This window comes from Gopherus evgoodei, chromosome 1 (assembly GCF_007399415.2).
Source record: "Gopherus evgoodei ecotype Sinaloan lineage chromosome 1, rGopEvg1_v1.p, whole genome shotgun sequence".
Lineage (NCBI taxonomy): Eukaryota > Metazoa > Chordata > Testudines > Testudinidae > Gopherus > Gopherus evgoodei.
Window position 1 is genome coordinate 204,699,813 of NC_044322.1, and position 14,536 is coordinate 204,714,348.

Here is a 14,536-nt window from a genome sequence, read left to right on the forward strand (position 1 = left end):
ACCTAGGTTAAACCTATGATAGATTGGGATTAGAACTTCCTCCCTTTCTGCCTGCATAGCTTCAAACTTTGGGGAAGTTTAGAGTGGTGTCTAGAACCAGGATTTTGCAATTTCTTGTCTTGGCAAACAAAGCACCATGAAAGAAATCACTACCAGCCTGATCTTTCTAACTTAAAGCCCCAATGAGCACTCTATATCTGGGGCCAAATATGCCAGCACGCAGCTAAAAGCTATCACTGTAAGCAGCCCTTATAGAAAAGTCCTATAGAATTTAATAGAAAACAATCCCCTTATTTTACGTTTTTTGACTCATCCTATAGATTTAATGTCCCAACTAGTGAGTTCTGTAGGGTGGTTCAAAGAACTTATCCAAAGGATCTCATACCTCATTAGATTCTACAGGTTTTTAGACTGAATTCTACAGAAGCCTAGTGATCCCATCCCAGTTCAGTTCTAGAGGCCTTTTCTCTAAAGGAACAATCTATGAAACCAAATTCCCCTGTAGTTCAAACACCACACACGGACAGAAGCCTCTCTGTCTCTGTCTCTGTCTCTCTCTCTCAGAGGTTGTAGAACATGATCATACCTGCACACCCCTCTTGTCCAGTGTTTCACTTTTACAAATCAGAAGTGGGCCAATCAGTCCAGAGGCTATATCCCTGGTTACATCTACACCACTGTGATATAATCTCGTTAGACACTGGGCATCCTCTGCGGTGGGCTGATCCGTGTCCACGATGCTCCATTGATACATGTAGGTTTCCCCTGGTTGAACTGCTTTACTCACAGTGCTGTTCTCTGAAGGAGAAATAAAAAGAGATAAATATTAATAGGAGTTACAAACTAGAGCCAGATTCATGGCTGGTGTAAATTGGTGATGAAGTCAGTGCACCTTCAGGCACGTGATGTCCAATATGTACTTTGGAAAGGTCTACACTTTGGAAACAACTGAGTACAGGGACCTAGATACAGCTTGGTTGTCCCATGTGGCTTACAACAGAGTTCCTGTTTGCAGTGCAGAAAGCAGCTTAACTATGCTCTGTTATTAAGTTAAAGCCTTGGACTGGCCAAAGCTTTAGCACAGCCTGGAGATATGCTTCATGACCACTGCACAATGCAAAATATACTGTCACTGCGGTTTCTGACTGCTAAGCTCCCATGTGCTAAATGGGAATTATACCACTTACTTTAGAGACTTGTCATGAAGCTAAATGAATGATGTGTGTAAATTGCTTTGAGATCCATGGATGAAAGGCACTACGGAAGGACAAAAAACTGTTGAACAAGGACTGTTCATATCCGGGGCAGAAAATTCTATATTTTAATTGTGACATTTTAAGATGACAGTGAACTGCACACTGGTGGGGAGGCAGATTCAGAAGGAATTGCTTTGGCTCTAACATATGTCCTGCCTAAAGCCAGCTCCAATCTATTTCTACAACAAATCTGCTACTCTCTACGTTCTTCCTATACCAAACAATCACCCATAAAACAGCCTCTAATCAGTTGAAGTTAATGCTGCAGAAATAGAATTAAAGGACTGGAAAGAACTCGAGAGGTCATCTAGTCCAGCCCCCTGCACTCATGACACGACTAAGTAATATCTAGACCATTCCTCACAGGTGTTTATCTAACCTGCTCTTAAAAATCTCCAATGAAGGAGATTCCACAACCTCCCTGGGCAGTTTATTCCAGTACTTAATCACCCTGGCAGTTAAGAAGTTTTTCCTAATGTGCAACCTAAACCTCCCTTGCTGCAATTTAAGCCCATTGCTTCTTGTCCTATCCTCAGAGGTTAAGGAGAACAGATTACCTCCCTCCTCCTTGTAATAACCTTTTATGTACATGAAAACTTATTTCCCCCTCTCAGTCTTCTCTTCTCCAGACTAAACAAACCCAATTTTTTCAATCTTCCCTCAAAGGTCATGTTTTCTAGACCTTTAGTCATTTCTGTTGCTTTTCTCTGGACTTTCTCCGATTTGTCCACATCTTTCCTGAAATGTGGCGCCCAGAACGGGACACAATACTCCAGTTGAGGCCTAATCAGCACACAGTAGAACAGAAGAATTATTTCTTGGGTTTTGCTTACAACTTTCCTGCTAATACATGCCAGAATGATGTTTGCCTTCTTTTGCAACAGTGTTACACTGTTGACTCATATTTAGCTTGGATCTGGGGGTCACAGTGGATCACCTTTCGGCAGTACTCCTTCCTAGGCAGTCATCTCCCATTTTGTGTGTGCACAAGTGATTGTTCCTTTCTAAGTGAAGTACTTTGCATTTGTCCTCATTGAATTTCATTCTAGTTACTTCAGACCATTTATCCAGTTTGTCCAAATCATTTTGAATTTTAATCCTATCCTCTGAAGCACTTGCAACCCCTCTCAGCTTTGTATCAGCCACAAACTTTATAAATATAGTTTCTCTGCCATTATCTAAATCACGGATGAAGATATTTAATAGAACCAGACCCCACTTGATACGCCCTTCCAGCTTGACTGCAAACCACTGTGAATGCTGCTTGCTGTCTGACTCATACAAAGAAATGCAATCACATCTTTCCAGTCCTTGAACAAATCCACTGACTCCCCCATTCCTTACAGGAATCAGGAAATAAAATGTCCCCTCTTCCTTCCTGAAAGCCTTCCATGGACTGGCTACAGCTTATTTCATAGTCCTTAACTCCTGTGTAGTCTCTCGTTTGCTCACCCAGTACGAGCATCCTCACTATCCAAGATTGTGGATACACAGTCTTGCCACTGTTGATGACTTTTCCTGTTGCTACTTCTGCTCTTTCTATATCTCTCAGCCCCATCTCATTTCAGATCACAGCAGAAAACATTTCTCTTTTTCCCTTAGCTATTGCTTCTTAATATTTCCTAATATTTCTTCTCCTCCGTTACTATTTCACCATGCAAAGAATATGAAGATATAGTGTACTTGGACTTTCAGAAAGCCTTTGACAAGTCCCTAACCAAAGGCAAAGTAAGCAGTCGTGGGATAAGAGGGAAGGTCCTCTCCTAGATCAGTAACTATTTAAAAGATAGGAAATAAAGGGTAGGTATAAAGGGTGAGTTTTCACAGCAGAGAAAGGTAAATAGCAGGTTCCCACAAGGATTTGTATTGGGAAATGTGTTGTTCAATTTATTCATAAATGATCTGGAAAAGGGGGTGAACAGAGAGGTGGCAAAATTTGCAGCTATACAAAAGCACTCAAGACAGTTAAGTACAAAACTGACTGTGAATAGTGAGAAAGGGATCTCACTAAACTGAGTGACTGGGCGACAAAACGGCAGATTAAATTCAATGCTGATAAATACAAAATAATGCACATTGGAAAAAATAATCCCAACTATATATATAAAATGGTGGGGTCTAAATTAGCTGTTACCACTTCAGAGAGATCTTGGAGTCATTGTGGATAGTTCTCTGAAAACATCCACTCAATGTGCAGCAGCAGTCAAAAAGGTGAACAAAATGTTAGGAACCATTAGGAAAGGGACAGATATTAAAACAGAAAATATCATACTGCACTATATAAATCTGTAATACACCCCTATCTTGAACTGTCCGGTTCTAGTCACCTTGTATCAAAAAAGATATCTCAGAACTGGAAAAGGTGCAGAGACCAGTAACAAAAATGATGAGGGGGATGAAACAGCTTCTCTACGAGCAGAGATTAAAAAGACTGGGATTGTTCAGCTTAGAAACGGGACAACTAAGGGGGGAATATGATAGAGGTCTATAAAATAATGAATGGTGAGGAGAAAGTGAAGAGGGAAGTGTTATTTACTCCTTCACATAACACAGGAACTAACGGTTACCAGACAAAATTAATAGGCAGCAGGTGTAAAACAAAAGTAAGGAAGTACTTCTTTGCCGAACGCACAGTCAACCTGTGGAACTCAATGTCAGGGGATGTTACGAAGGCCAGAAGTATAACTGGGCTCAAAAAATAATTAGATAAGAATATGGAGGATGGGTCCATCGATAGCTATTAGCCAAAATGGTCAGGAACCCAACCCCATGCTCCAACTACCAGAAGCTGGGACTGTACAACAGAGGATAGATCATTGGAAATTGCCCTGTTCTGTTAATTCTCTCTGAAGCATCTGGTACTGGCCACTGTCAGACAGGATACAAAGCTAGCTGGACCATTGGTCTGACCCAGTATGGCTGTTCTTATGTTATGTTGGGTGAGATCCTTGGCTGGTGTAAACTGACATTAGCTCATTGAAGTCGAGGAACACGTTCACACAGGTTTTTTTTAAATAATAGTGCTGCTCAGCATATTTACATTTTATTTTTCATCTGTAGATCTCAAAGCACTTTACAAAAGTGGGCATTTAACAAAATCCCCATTTTACAGATGGGAAACTGAGGCACGTAGGAGAGAAGCAACTTGCCCAAAATCACACAGCAGGTCAGTGGCAGAGCTGGGAACAGAACCCACTCCCACTCTCTCACTCCCGTGCCCTAATTAATTACATGACCTCCTAAAGGCAAAGAGAGACCCTACACAAAGTAACACTTTTGATATTGTGCAAATGTGAACAGTTTCTGACCTCTGGAATCCAGGGGGTCAGTGGCTCCTTCTGCATCCTTTGAAAGCGTCACTCCATGGAGGTAAATGCTGTAGGGTCGACTGGCCATATTTTTGAACACAATCTATGTAGATATGAAGATGCAGAAAGTATGAGTTCAGCATTCAGTGGCCTGGGTACATTGCTACAAATCTCAGTGAGAGTGAAACTTGCAGGATTTCAGCACTGAAAGTGCTCAAGGGAAAATAACGTTCCTTAAAAAGGAAAAATCCGGGGATGTTCAAGCAGAAGCTCTACTGCAACATGAACATTTGTGGAGCCCACGGATTGGGGTTGCTCTTGTTCTGCCTGGTCTCAGGTGGCTGATGAGAACACCTTCCTCAGGAGATCTTCCCACACTGTCAGGCACACAAAGCCATGGAGAGTGCTGGGCTCTGGATTGGAATCACTAGGATCCCTTAAAAACAAGGAGTCCTAGTGGAAACTCTCATCTTTTCATGTGCTGTATATTTATACCTGCTTACTGTATTTTCCACTCCATGCAGCTGATGAAGTGGGTTATATCCCACGAAAGCTTACACCCAAATAAATTTGTTAGTCTCTAAAGTAGAGATTATGGATTTATACAAAGTTCAGACACAGATCTGAACTTCCCTAAAGTTCAGGTGGAGTTGGAGTTTTGGACCAGCTATTCGAAATATTCTTTACAAAAAGCAAGTGTCAATGCAAAGTTAAGATTGATAAACCCAGCACCCAAAGTCAGGGATGGCAGAGATAAGATTGCAACTCAAACTTAACTCCGTCCCCTTGTGCTCAGACCTTCAAATATGGCCACTCTTTGTATCATTACACATTATCTGACAAAGAATACAACACAAGCTGTTTCTTGTTTACAGTAAGTTTGTTTCCATTTACAGTAAAGTACATACAGTCTTTGTATTTGGCCCTCACCGCTTACCTTGATTGTGTCTTTAACTTGAGCTCTGATGACAGGGCCCAGAATTCCCATTTCCTTGGGCCGGGGAGTCTCCAGACGCTTATTGAAGTTGGAATCTGCATACTGCCTGAAAACGGCCTTTTTATACTTCTTCCCAATGAGATTTGAGAAATTGTCCAAGTACTGAGATTTATATTGCCTTTAAAAAAGGGGGGGGGGGGGGAAATATCAACAACATCTTAATGGTGAGATCCACTAGATGGTAGAATATTCTCCCACGGGAAATAACAGAAGCCCCATTGTATGGGAAAAAACAGTTCTAGATTAGACACAGCTCTATAAAATATATTATGATTTGTGCTACAGTAGCAGCTAGAGACCCAATCAAGGTCAGGGTTCTCATTGTGCTAGACACTGTACAAACAAACAGTATGAGACAGCTTCTGCCTCAGAGAGCTTCCAATCAAAATTTTCAAGACAAAAAGGAGGGGAGAGAGGAAGTATTACTTCTCCCATTTTACAAAATTGAAAAAGAGGCACAGAGGGACTGAGTGACTTGCTCAAGGTGTTGGCAGAGCCAGGAATTGAACTCTGACATCCTGAATCCATATCAAGAGACTTGACTAAACCAACATTACATCAAGGTTGCAAAGACAGTGGAATTCCCAATGATGGCTAAGAATAGGTAGTGTTCATGAAGTAAGGTGAGCAGTTGTGGTTTAGTCATGAGCTGTGGGTGTTTTGTACGTGGACCCTTTTGAGAAAGGCTGTAGAAGCGTGATAACAGCAAAGGTAAGATTTATTCCCCTCACTGTCTTCCTTTCCTTCTCCTCTCAATCCTCCCTCTCTTCTGGTGCATCCTGGGAATTGTAATTCCTGAACTCAAAGCTACAGGAGCCAGCTAGGAACAAATTTACAAACACACACTGTGATAGCGATCTGCATCTAACTAGATACAACACACCTTCCCCCTTTAGAATAACCATTGTAAAACTTCAGTCACTTCCAGACCATCACCTGAGTCCAGTAACAAAGTCTTCCAATCTTTTAGCCAGTCTCTTTTGTCTCACACTTCTCCTAATACCCGGAGAGGCAGGAACAAGACGGGGTAGTGGAGCAATTCCTACTACTATAGATTGTCTATCATTATTACTGGTGTCATCAATATTCTCTGGTCCAAGGTGGAAATCAGCATTCTCTTCTTCAGCTGCTGGCTGATGAGCTGTGGACAATCTAAAAATGTTCTATTTCTTTTGATCTATTAATCCAGCAGAATCTTCTCGGATTTCTGTTGTCTGCAAAGGAAAGGAATATCTTGAACGTTCTTTTTTGACTTTGTATGACAGCTTCACATGAACAAGATCTCCAATTTCAAATTTGTGAGGTTTAGCACCCAACAGTATACACGCTGTCTATATTTCTCCTGATTATTCCTGAATGTGTTAAGAACAGTTTCAGCAGAAGGTTTGGTTGAAAAAGGAGAACATGTAGGTCCTTGACAGGTAGTAAATCATTTATAGCCTTGTGTCCTCTTAACAGTTCAAAGTGTGAAACTCTTGGTGTTAAATGTAGAGTGGACCCATAAGTAAACAGTGTTTCATATAAAACTTCTTTCCCTGGTCTCGCTTGAAAACTGGTAAAGTTGCAAACTTTCTTTCACCAGTCTGTTCATTCTCTCAAGTAGATCACTGGCTCTTGGATGGTATAAAGAAACAGTTTTGCGTTTGATACCACTGCTAATGAGGTAGCGTTGCCTTTCAGCAGAAGTTATTTGCATTCCATTGTCAGGCACCAATTCCTTGGGAAATCCTTCTCAGGCAAAAACTGATGACATTAAACTTATTTACTATTTCAGCGGTAACCTTTCCAGTGAATGTACCTTGTGGCCAATTTGAATGATAGTTTACCATTACTATGACAAACCTCTGTGTAACAGGCTGATCTTCAAATTGCTCCCATTAAGTCAGGAGCTAGTTTCTCTCATGGACAATTGGGATAATGAACTGGTGTGAGAAGGAGGCTGAAGGTTTTCTGTGACTTATCACTTCTAGCTCAAGCCATACAATTCTTGATTATTTCCGCAACGTGCTTGTCCATCCCTGGCCACCAGAAATCTTATCACGGTTGTCTTTGGGTTAGACTCATCCCTATATGTCCTCCATGTGCCAGGTGAATTAATCATTGTCTCAGAAGTGTAGGCACAACAAGATTGTCAATTCTCAAACCCCATTCATTTACAAAGGACAGCTCATGAGACACATGTCTATATGGTTCCAAGTGTTCTGGTGTCATTGTCATGTAAGACCATCCATTGACTATGTAAGTCTTTAGGTCCTTGTGACGGGGTGTGTGCCCCACACTGAAACTGCAAGAGTTGCATTAGGTCAGGTGGGCCCAATCAGCTAATTAGGTTGCAAACAAGGGAGCTTTGGGTTGGAAGGTAGCTAATCAGAGATAAGCTCACTTGTGAGAAAGAGGTGGGGCTTCTACAAAAGACAGAAAATTAGCAGGGAGATATGTGCAGTCACTTCCCAAGAGAAGGGAGATGTGGCTGGGGCTACAGAGGCAGGTAGCCTATGGTTACTGCCTGGGAGAGGGGAGTGAAGAGACTGGCAAACCCAGAGGAGGGGGGCAGGCCAGGAGGTATGGAAGCAGCTCAGGGAAAGGCAGCAAGGTGCAGGGAACTGATCTTGGTTGTTGTGTAGAGCTGGAACCTGAAGAAGAGGATGGGCCCAGGTTGTCCCACCAGCCACTGCAGGAGTGGCACTGTGAGCTAATGAAGCAGAAGACTGCTGGAGAGCAGGAAGGAACATTGATACACTCCAGCACATGGAAGGGGAAACCACAACAGTGACCTAGCCAGAGGGCTGAGTCACAAGGAGGATGCTGCAGTTCCTGGAAGGGCGGGCGGGGGGGAGGTTGCAGAGGAGAAACTGACAAGGTGTAATTGCCGGGAGGGGCACTGGCCTGACTGAACTAATCCCCAGGACTGCCATGAAGCGGCGCCATCCAGCAGTGAGTACAGCAACCCCATCACAGTCCTGAAGTACCTTGTCTTCTCTCATGGCTGTTACCCAGTCTGAGATTGAGTTGTAGCAGAAATTTGTGCAAGGACAATCTCTTCATCATCTTTCTCTATTGAAACCTCATGGTAAGGTATAGGCAGGCAAAACAGAATTTGCAGTGGTGTTGTTAACTCCTGGAAGATACACTGTCAGCAAATCAAAGTCCATTAGTTTGGTGGCCCATTTGGCAATTCTTGGAGTTGCTTTTCCAGAACCTCATGTGGTGAATAAAGCTGAAAGAGGCTTATGATCAGACCTTAAGATAAATCTCCCACTACCCCATAAGTAAGTTCTGAAGCGGTTTACTGCTCAGAAACATGCCAGAACATCTTTCTCAATGAAAGAATAAGATTTTTCAGAATCAGACAGGGTTCTGGAGGCAAATGCAATAGTGATTCCTGTCCATTTTTAAGCTGAGTTAAGACAGCACCAAGACCTTACTCACAAGCTTCTGGTGTGACAATTGTTTGTTTCACAGAATCAAAAGGGCTTAAAGCCAGGATGGTGGACATTGAATATTTGATCTGGTTAAAGCTGTTGTTGTACACTTCAACCCATTCAGACCTTATATGTCCTTTTTTAGGAGATGACTCAATGGAACTATTTTCACAGCAAACTTCTTAATAAACTTTGAATGGTATTTGCATAATCCAAAGGACGACTGAAGATTGTCCTTTTAGTCAGGCTGTGGTGCATCACAAACGGCTTTCACTAGGTCTGGTTCTCTCATGAAAGATTGCATGCATCAGTCTCCGGAATACTGATGCTGCAGAGGCTAACCTGAAACAACAACATCTTTTTGAATTGGAAAAAACCTTCTGAAGTGATGAAAGCTGTGTATTTGTGGGATTTTTCCATTAAGGGGATCTGGTGGTAAGCCGAGCATAAATCAAGAGTCAAAGATTCTTGCCTCCTTCAAGATGAGCAGCATTTCACTGATGTTGGATAGAGGATGACAAGACACAACTATGCTGGAGTTTAAATTTCTCAAGTCCACTTACATGTGGATAGCACTGTTGGGCTTTGTGGTGAGAATGATAGGAGAAATCCATTCTGATGAATCAACTGGTTCAACTGTATCTGCTTTACATCATTTCAGAATCTCCTCGAGTGGTTGTCTCACTGCAACTGGTATGTTTTGCATTTTATGTTGTACAGGCACCACATTATATTGTAGCTGCATCTTGTGCTTGAACTTTTGTGCAACACGTGCAGTATCTGTGAAAACTTCTGCAAAATCCGATTCCCATGTCCCAAGAAATCTGCTTGTAGATATTTAAGTTTCTACAGATGGATTGGGGCTGTTCCTGACCAGCCTCTTCTCCCCACAGATCCAGGAGATCCAACACCTCCGGTGGAGTTCAAAACGCTGATAAGTCAAGAAGGGCATTGTGCGACACCTCCTGGAGGCCATTAAATTGATGTAAGTAATGCAGTGTCTAGACTGACACTTTATCAACCTAACTACATGAACCTTGACTCTACGCTGCTCATGGAGATGGAATTTAGTAGCATAGCAGGGCAGTTACATTGGCGAGATTGAAATTTAAGGGTAGACACTTCCATAGTTAGGTCAACATAAGATTCCTTGCATTGACCTACCTCTGTAATGTACACCAGGCCTAACTTGAGGCTCTGGCACTGAGAGTGAAATACCTGTGCCTTGGGATTATCTGACCTGGGGCCGGCCCGGGAATAGGCTGCGTGAATTAGTCAATTAAACAGATGAAATGATCAGAGATCAAATTGTCATGAAGACAACAAGGTCCCCCAAGACTTGTGAACAACGCCTCATGGTAAAAGGCCTTACCTTGGAGAAAACCATAGAAACTGCCTGAGAATTGGAAAGCACCATCCACCATGTTAAGTCGCTTTCTGCAATACCAGATGTCTTCCAGCCTACAGGTTAATACAGTCTGAAACCTGCAAAGCTCCTAAATATACGTTCTTTATTCTCAACCAACTCTACACTCTGCTATTTGCCAACTTCAAACCTGAGTTGCATGCTTCAGACATACCCTAGAGGCCATGGTGGGTCTCCCATCCCAATCAGTGACATTTTACAGCTACCATAGAGTACAAAAGCTGTTATCCCAAAAGGAAAAAAAATCTATGTAGCCCAAAAGGGAGTTTCTGTTTTAGGATGGAATCATCAAAGGAGGCTTCAAATAATATTAGATCTGAATAGTACAGAACATGTCCTTCAAACTGAGAGAAAAAGGGCTACACAAGGGACCTGCAGCAGTGCTGTGTGAATGCCAAGGAGCTGCAGCAGGCCTACCAGAAGGCAAGGGAGGCCAACAATTGCTCTGGTGTGGAGCTGCAGACCTGTGGCTTTTACAAAGAGCTGCATGCTATCCTCGGTGGAGAACCCACCACCACCCTCAAGAGCTCGGTGGATTATTTGGAGGAGCCTGAGTCACAGCTTCCTTCTCCTCCTTATATGGCTGAGCTGCTCTGCTGGTGTGGATGGAGAGACCCTCCCAAGGCCACATTTTTCAGTTAAGAGTCAACACTGATCACAGTTCCACAGTACATGGAGTCAACAATAGCTGAACAGGCAGTTTACAAATCAAGGCAATTTGCCTTTACTGTCTGCATCAATATTGTAATTTTGAACAGCGGGGAGGAGGAGGAGGAGTCCAACCCAGTCCAGCTAGTCCCTACAGTCCAACACAGGCAAGCCTGATGCAGGGGAAGGAATGTCTTGTAAGTATGCAGTTTGCTTTGAGAGTGTAGGGATTCAACGCCCAAAGTTGCAGGACATGTCTGTTGATTTATTCTTTTTTACTTAGGTGAGGTAATGAAGCAACCAATAGAGGCAGAGTTGCTATCTGCTTTTCATCCCCCTATAGAGTTAGGCAGTGGGTCCCTGAAGAGCAGTTTGTGCGCACCAGGATGTCCTGTGCATCCTCCATAGAGATTGTGAGGAAACTTCTCTGGATGTAGTGTGTAATCCTCTGCCAAAAGTTTCTGGGGAGGGCTTCCTTATTTCTTACACTGCGGTAGGACACTTTCCTATGCCAGTCAGCAATTACTTCAGCCAGAACCACTGCAGCACAAAGGCTGACAGCATATGGCCCTGGTTTGCAGCCAGACGCCTGCAGGATCTGTTCCCTACCAGCCTCCATTACCCTCAGGAGTGAGAGATCAGCTAAAATTACCACCGCCTGTGGAAAACGGTGCCAGTATTCCATTCAACTGCCCTATATGCATACACTCGTGCCTGTGAGCTATCCCTCTTCATTCCATCCCACCCCCTTTCCCTTCATGGTTGTACTCACCATGACTGGACTGCAGCCGGGCTATATCAATCACAAGGAAAAATTAGAATCTAGTGCTTGCAACTTGTGTGGATGAAAGGGAGTGAGTTCACTATACCCAGTTTCCATTTATTTCGTGAACACACTCACAATAGTACCTCTGTGCATTGTACCCTTTGCAGTTGGAAATGTGGCCTAGGGTGGGGGGGCGGTCTCTCCATCCACAGCAGCAGAGCAGTTCAGCCATATAAGAAGAAGGAAAAGGAAGATGAGGGATGGAATGTTCCAAGAGATCCTGCAAGCCTCTGCTGCTCTGGATACCAAGCATGGGACATGGATGTTCACCCTCGCGGACAGGAATAGAGCAGAGAGGAGAAAGGTGCAGGAAAAGGACAGACGTGCAGCAGCAGATGCTAGTGCTTCTGTCATAAACAGATAGTTAAGGATTAATGTCTCTTTTACCTGTAAAGGGTTAACAAAGAGGGAACCAAACACATGACCAGGGGACCAATCAGGAGACAAGATACTTTCAAATCTCGGTGGAGGGAAGCCTTTGTTTGTGTTTTTTGGGTTTTGTTTTGTTCTCTCTGGGCTATGAGAGTGACCACACGTACCTACAGGCTCTCTAATCTTCTATTCCAATTTTGTGAGTACAAAGATAGAAAGGCAGTACAGTCTTTTTATTTGTTTTCCTTTATTTGCAAATGTGTAGTTAGCTGGAAGTATTTTAAATGGTATTTTGCTGGGGGAGGGGGGCTTCTTTCTAGTTCTATAGCTGACAGACCCTGTAACTTTTCACCATCTAAATTGCAGAGATAAACTTTTACCTTTTTTCTTTCTTTTTATTAAAAGCTTTGCTTTAAGACCTATCTGATTTTTTTCTCCTAGTTAAGACTTAAAGGGACTGAGTCTGTGTACACCAGGGAATTGGTGGGGAGGAGGGAAAGAGAGCAGGGGGGAGAAGGGAAAAGTGAATTTCCTCTCTGTTTTAGATTCACGGAGTTTGAATCTGGATTGCCTCTGGGTGAACGGAAAAGAGGAGGGGGGAAGGTATCATTCCTCTCTGTGTGGTGATTCAAGAAGTTTGAATCATGGTGATCTCCTAGTGTATCCAGGGTGGGAAAGATCTGGAAGGAAGAAAGGAAAAGGGGGAATCCCTTTGTTTAGATTCACGGAGCTTGAATCTGTAAATCTCTCCAGGAGCCCAGGGAGGGAACACCTGGAGGGGAGGAGGGGGAAGGGAAATGGTTTATTCCCCTTTGTTGTGAGACTCAAGGAATTTGGGTCTTGGGGTCCCCAGGGAAGGTGCTGGGGGAGACCAGAGTTTATCAGGTACTCTACTCTAAGTCCTGATTGGTGGCAGCACTACAGGATCTAAGCTGGTAATTAAGCTTAGGGGAATTCATGCTACTACCCATATTTTGGACGCTGTTCAGAATTGGGAATTATATGATGACATGGTGAGCAGCGTTGGGATAAGAATCCAAAAGCCAGAAAGATTATTATTTTTCTTTTTTCTCTGTTAGCTGCTTATAAGCAGAGAAAAAGGGGTTTTTAAAAGTAAGTTTGCAGGTTTTTTTTCTTTCTCTCTTCCTTCTGAGTACACTGAAGGCAGAGAGATTAAGGTTTAACAAGGGTCTTTTGTTAAACAAAGCAGGCTTAAGTGAGCAGCAACAGACTCCAGCAGAACATATTTGCAAATGAAAAGTTTTATTCCTTTTTACCTTACCGTGAGTAGCTAGGGGAAAAAGTAGAAAGACACTGTTGCTTAGCAACAGAGAAGGCAGCAGAGGAACAGCAGTTTAGGCAGTAAACCAGCAGAGGGCGCCCCAACACAAAAAAGCAGGAAACATGACTTCCAGGACAAAAGCGGGTGCAGAGAAACAAATCAAAGATGCAGACCACAGGCGAGACATGGAAACAAAACTACAAGAGATGGAGCTGAGAGAAAGAGAAAGAGAGGCTGCCCACAGGAGAGAGCTGGAAATCCTGAGGAAAGCCCACCAGCAGGGCCTGGAATTAGAAAAGGCTAAGCAACAGAACACAGCCAATCCTAACAACACTTCACCAGTTGTTGTTCCACATCCCCAAAAATTTCCCACCTACAAGGCAGGTGATGACACTGAAGCCTTCTTAGAAAATTTTGAAAGAGCCTGCCATGGATACAGCATCTCTGATAACCAGTACATGATAGAGCTGAGGCCACTGCTCAGTGGACCCTTAGCAGAGGTAGCGGCTGAAATGCCTGAGGAGAACATGAACGATTATAAACTTTTTCAAACCAAGGCCAGATACTGAATGGGGATAACACCTGAACATGTCCGTTGGCGGTTCAGAGCCATAAAATGGAAACCAGATGTGTCATTCCCCCGACACGCCTACCACATTGCAAAGAATTCTGAAGCCTGGATATCAGGAACAAAGGTATGATATGGACGAGCTGCACCTCCTGATACAAATGGAGCAGTTCTTAGATGGTGTTCCTGAGGAAATAGAGAGGTACATCCGAGATGGGTAACCCAAAACGATAACCGAGGCGGGGGAGATTGGAGCCAAATGGATGGAAGTGGCAGAAAAGAAAAAAGCTACTGTCAAGGGGAGCGACTACCCCAGGGGGCACACCGACAATAAACCCTATAACTGAGGGCAGCACAAGACCCCACCTACTACCCAAGGAAAGCCACAGACACCCTATTCTCCCACCTCACCAGTTTCCAGTAACCCACCT

The 14,536-nt window shown here is 43.3% G+C and overlaps 1 protein-coding gene across 1 annotated transcript in view; it reads right to left on the reverse strand.

Moving 5' to 3' along the window:
* Positions 1 to 14,536, reverse strand: part of LOC115644361 (coagulation factor V-like) — a 67,361-nt gene that overhangs the window by 29,123 nt on the left and 23,702 nt on the right. Inside the window, exons 8-10 of the mRNA XM_030548591.1 lie at positions 5,502 to 5,679; positions 4,565 to 4,667; positions 587 to 798 (exon numbers count right to left, since the gene is read on the reverse strand). Coding sequence (XP_030404451.1) covers positions 587 to 798; positions 4,565 to 4,667; positions 5,502 to 5,679 — 493 coding nt within the window. The remainder of the gene's footprint in view (positions 1 to 586; positions 799 to 4,564; positions 4,668 to 5,501; positions 5,680 to 14,536) is intronic.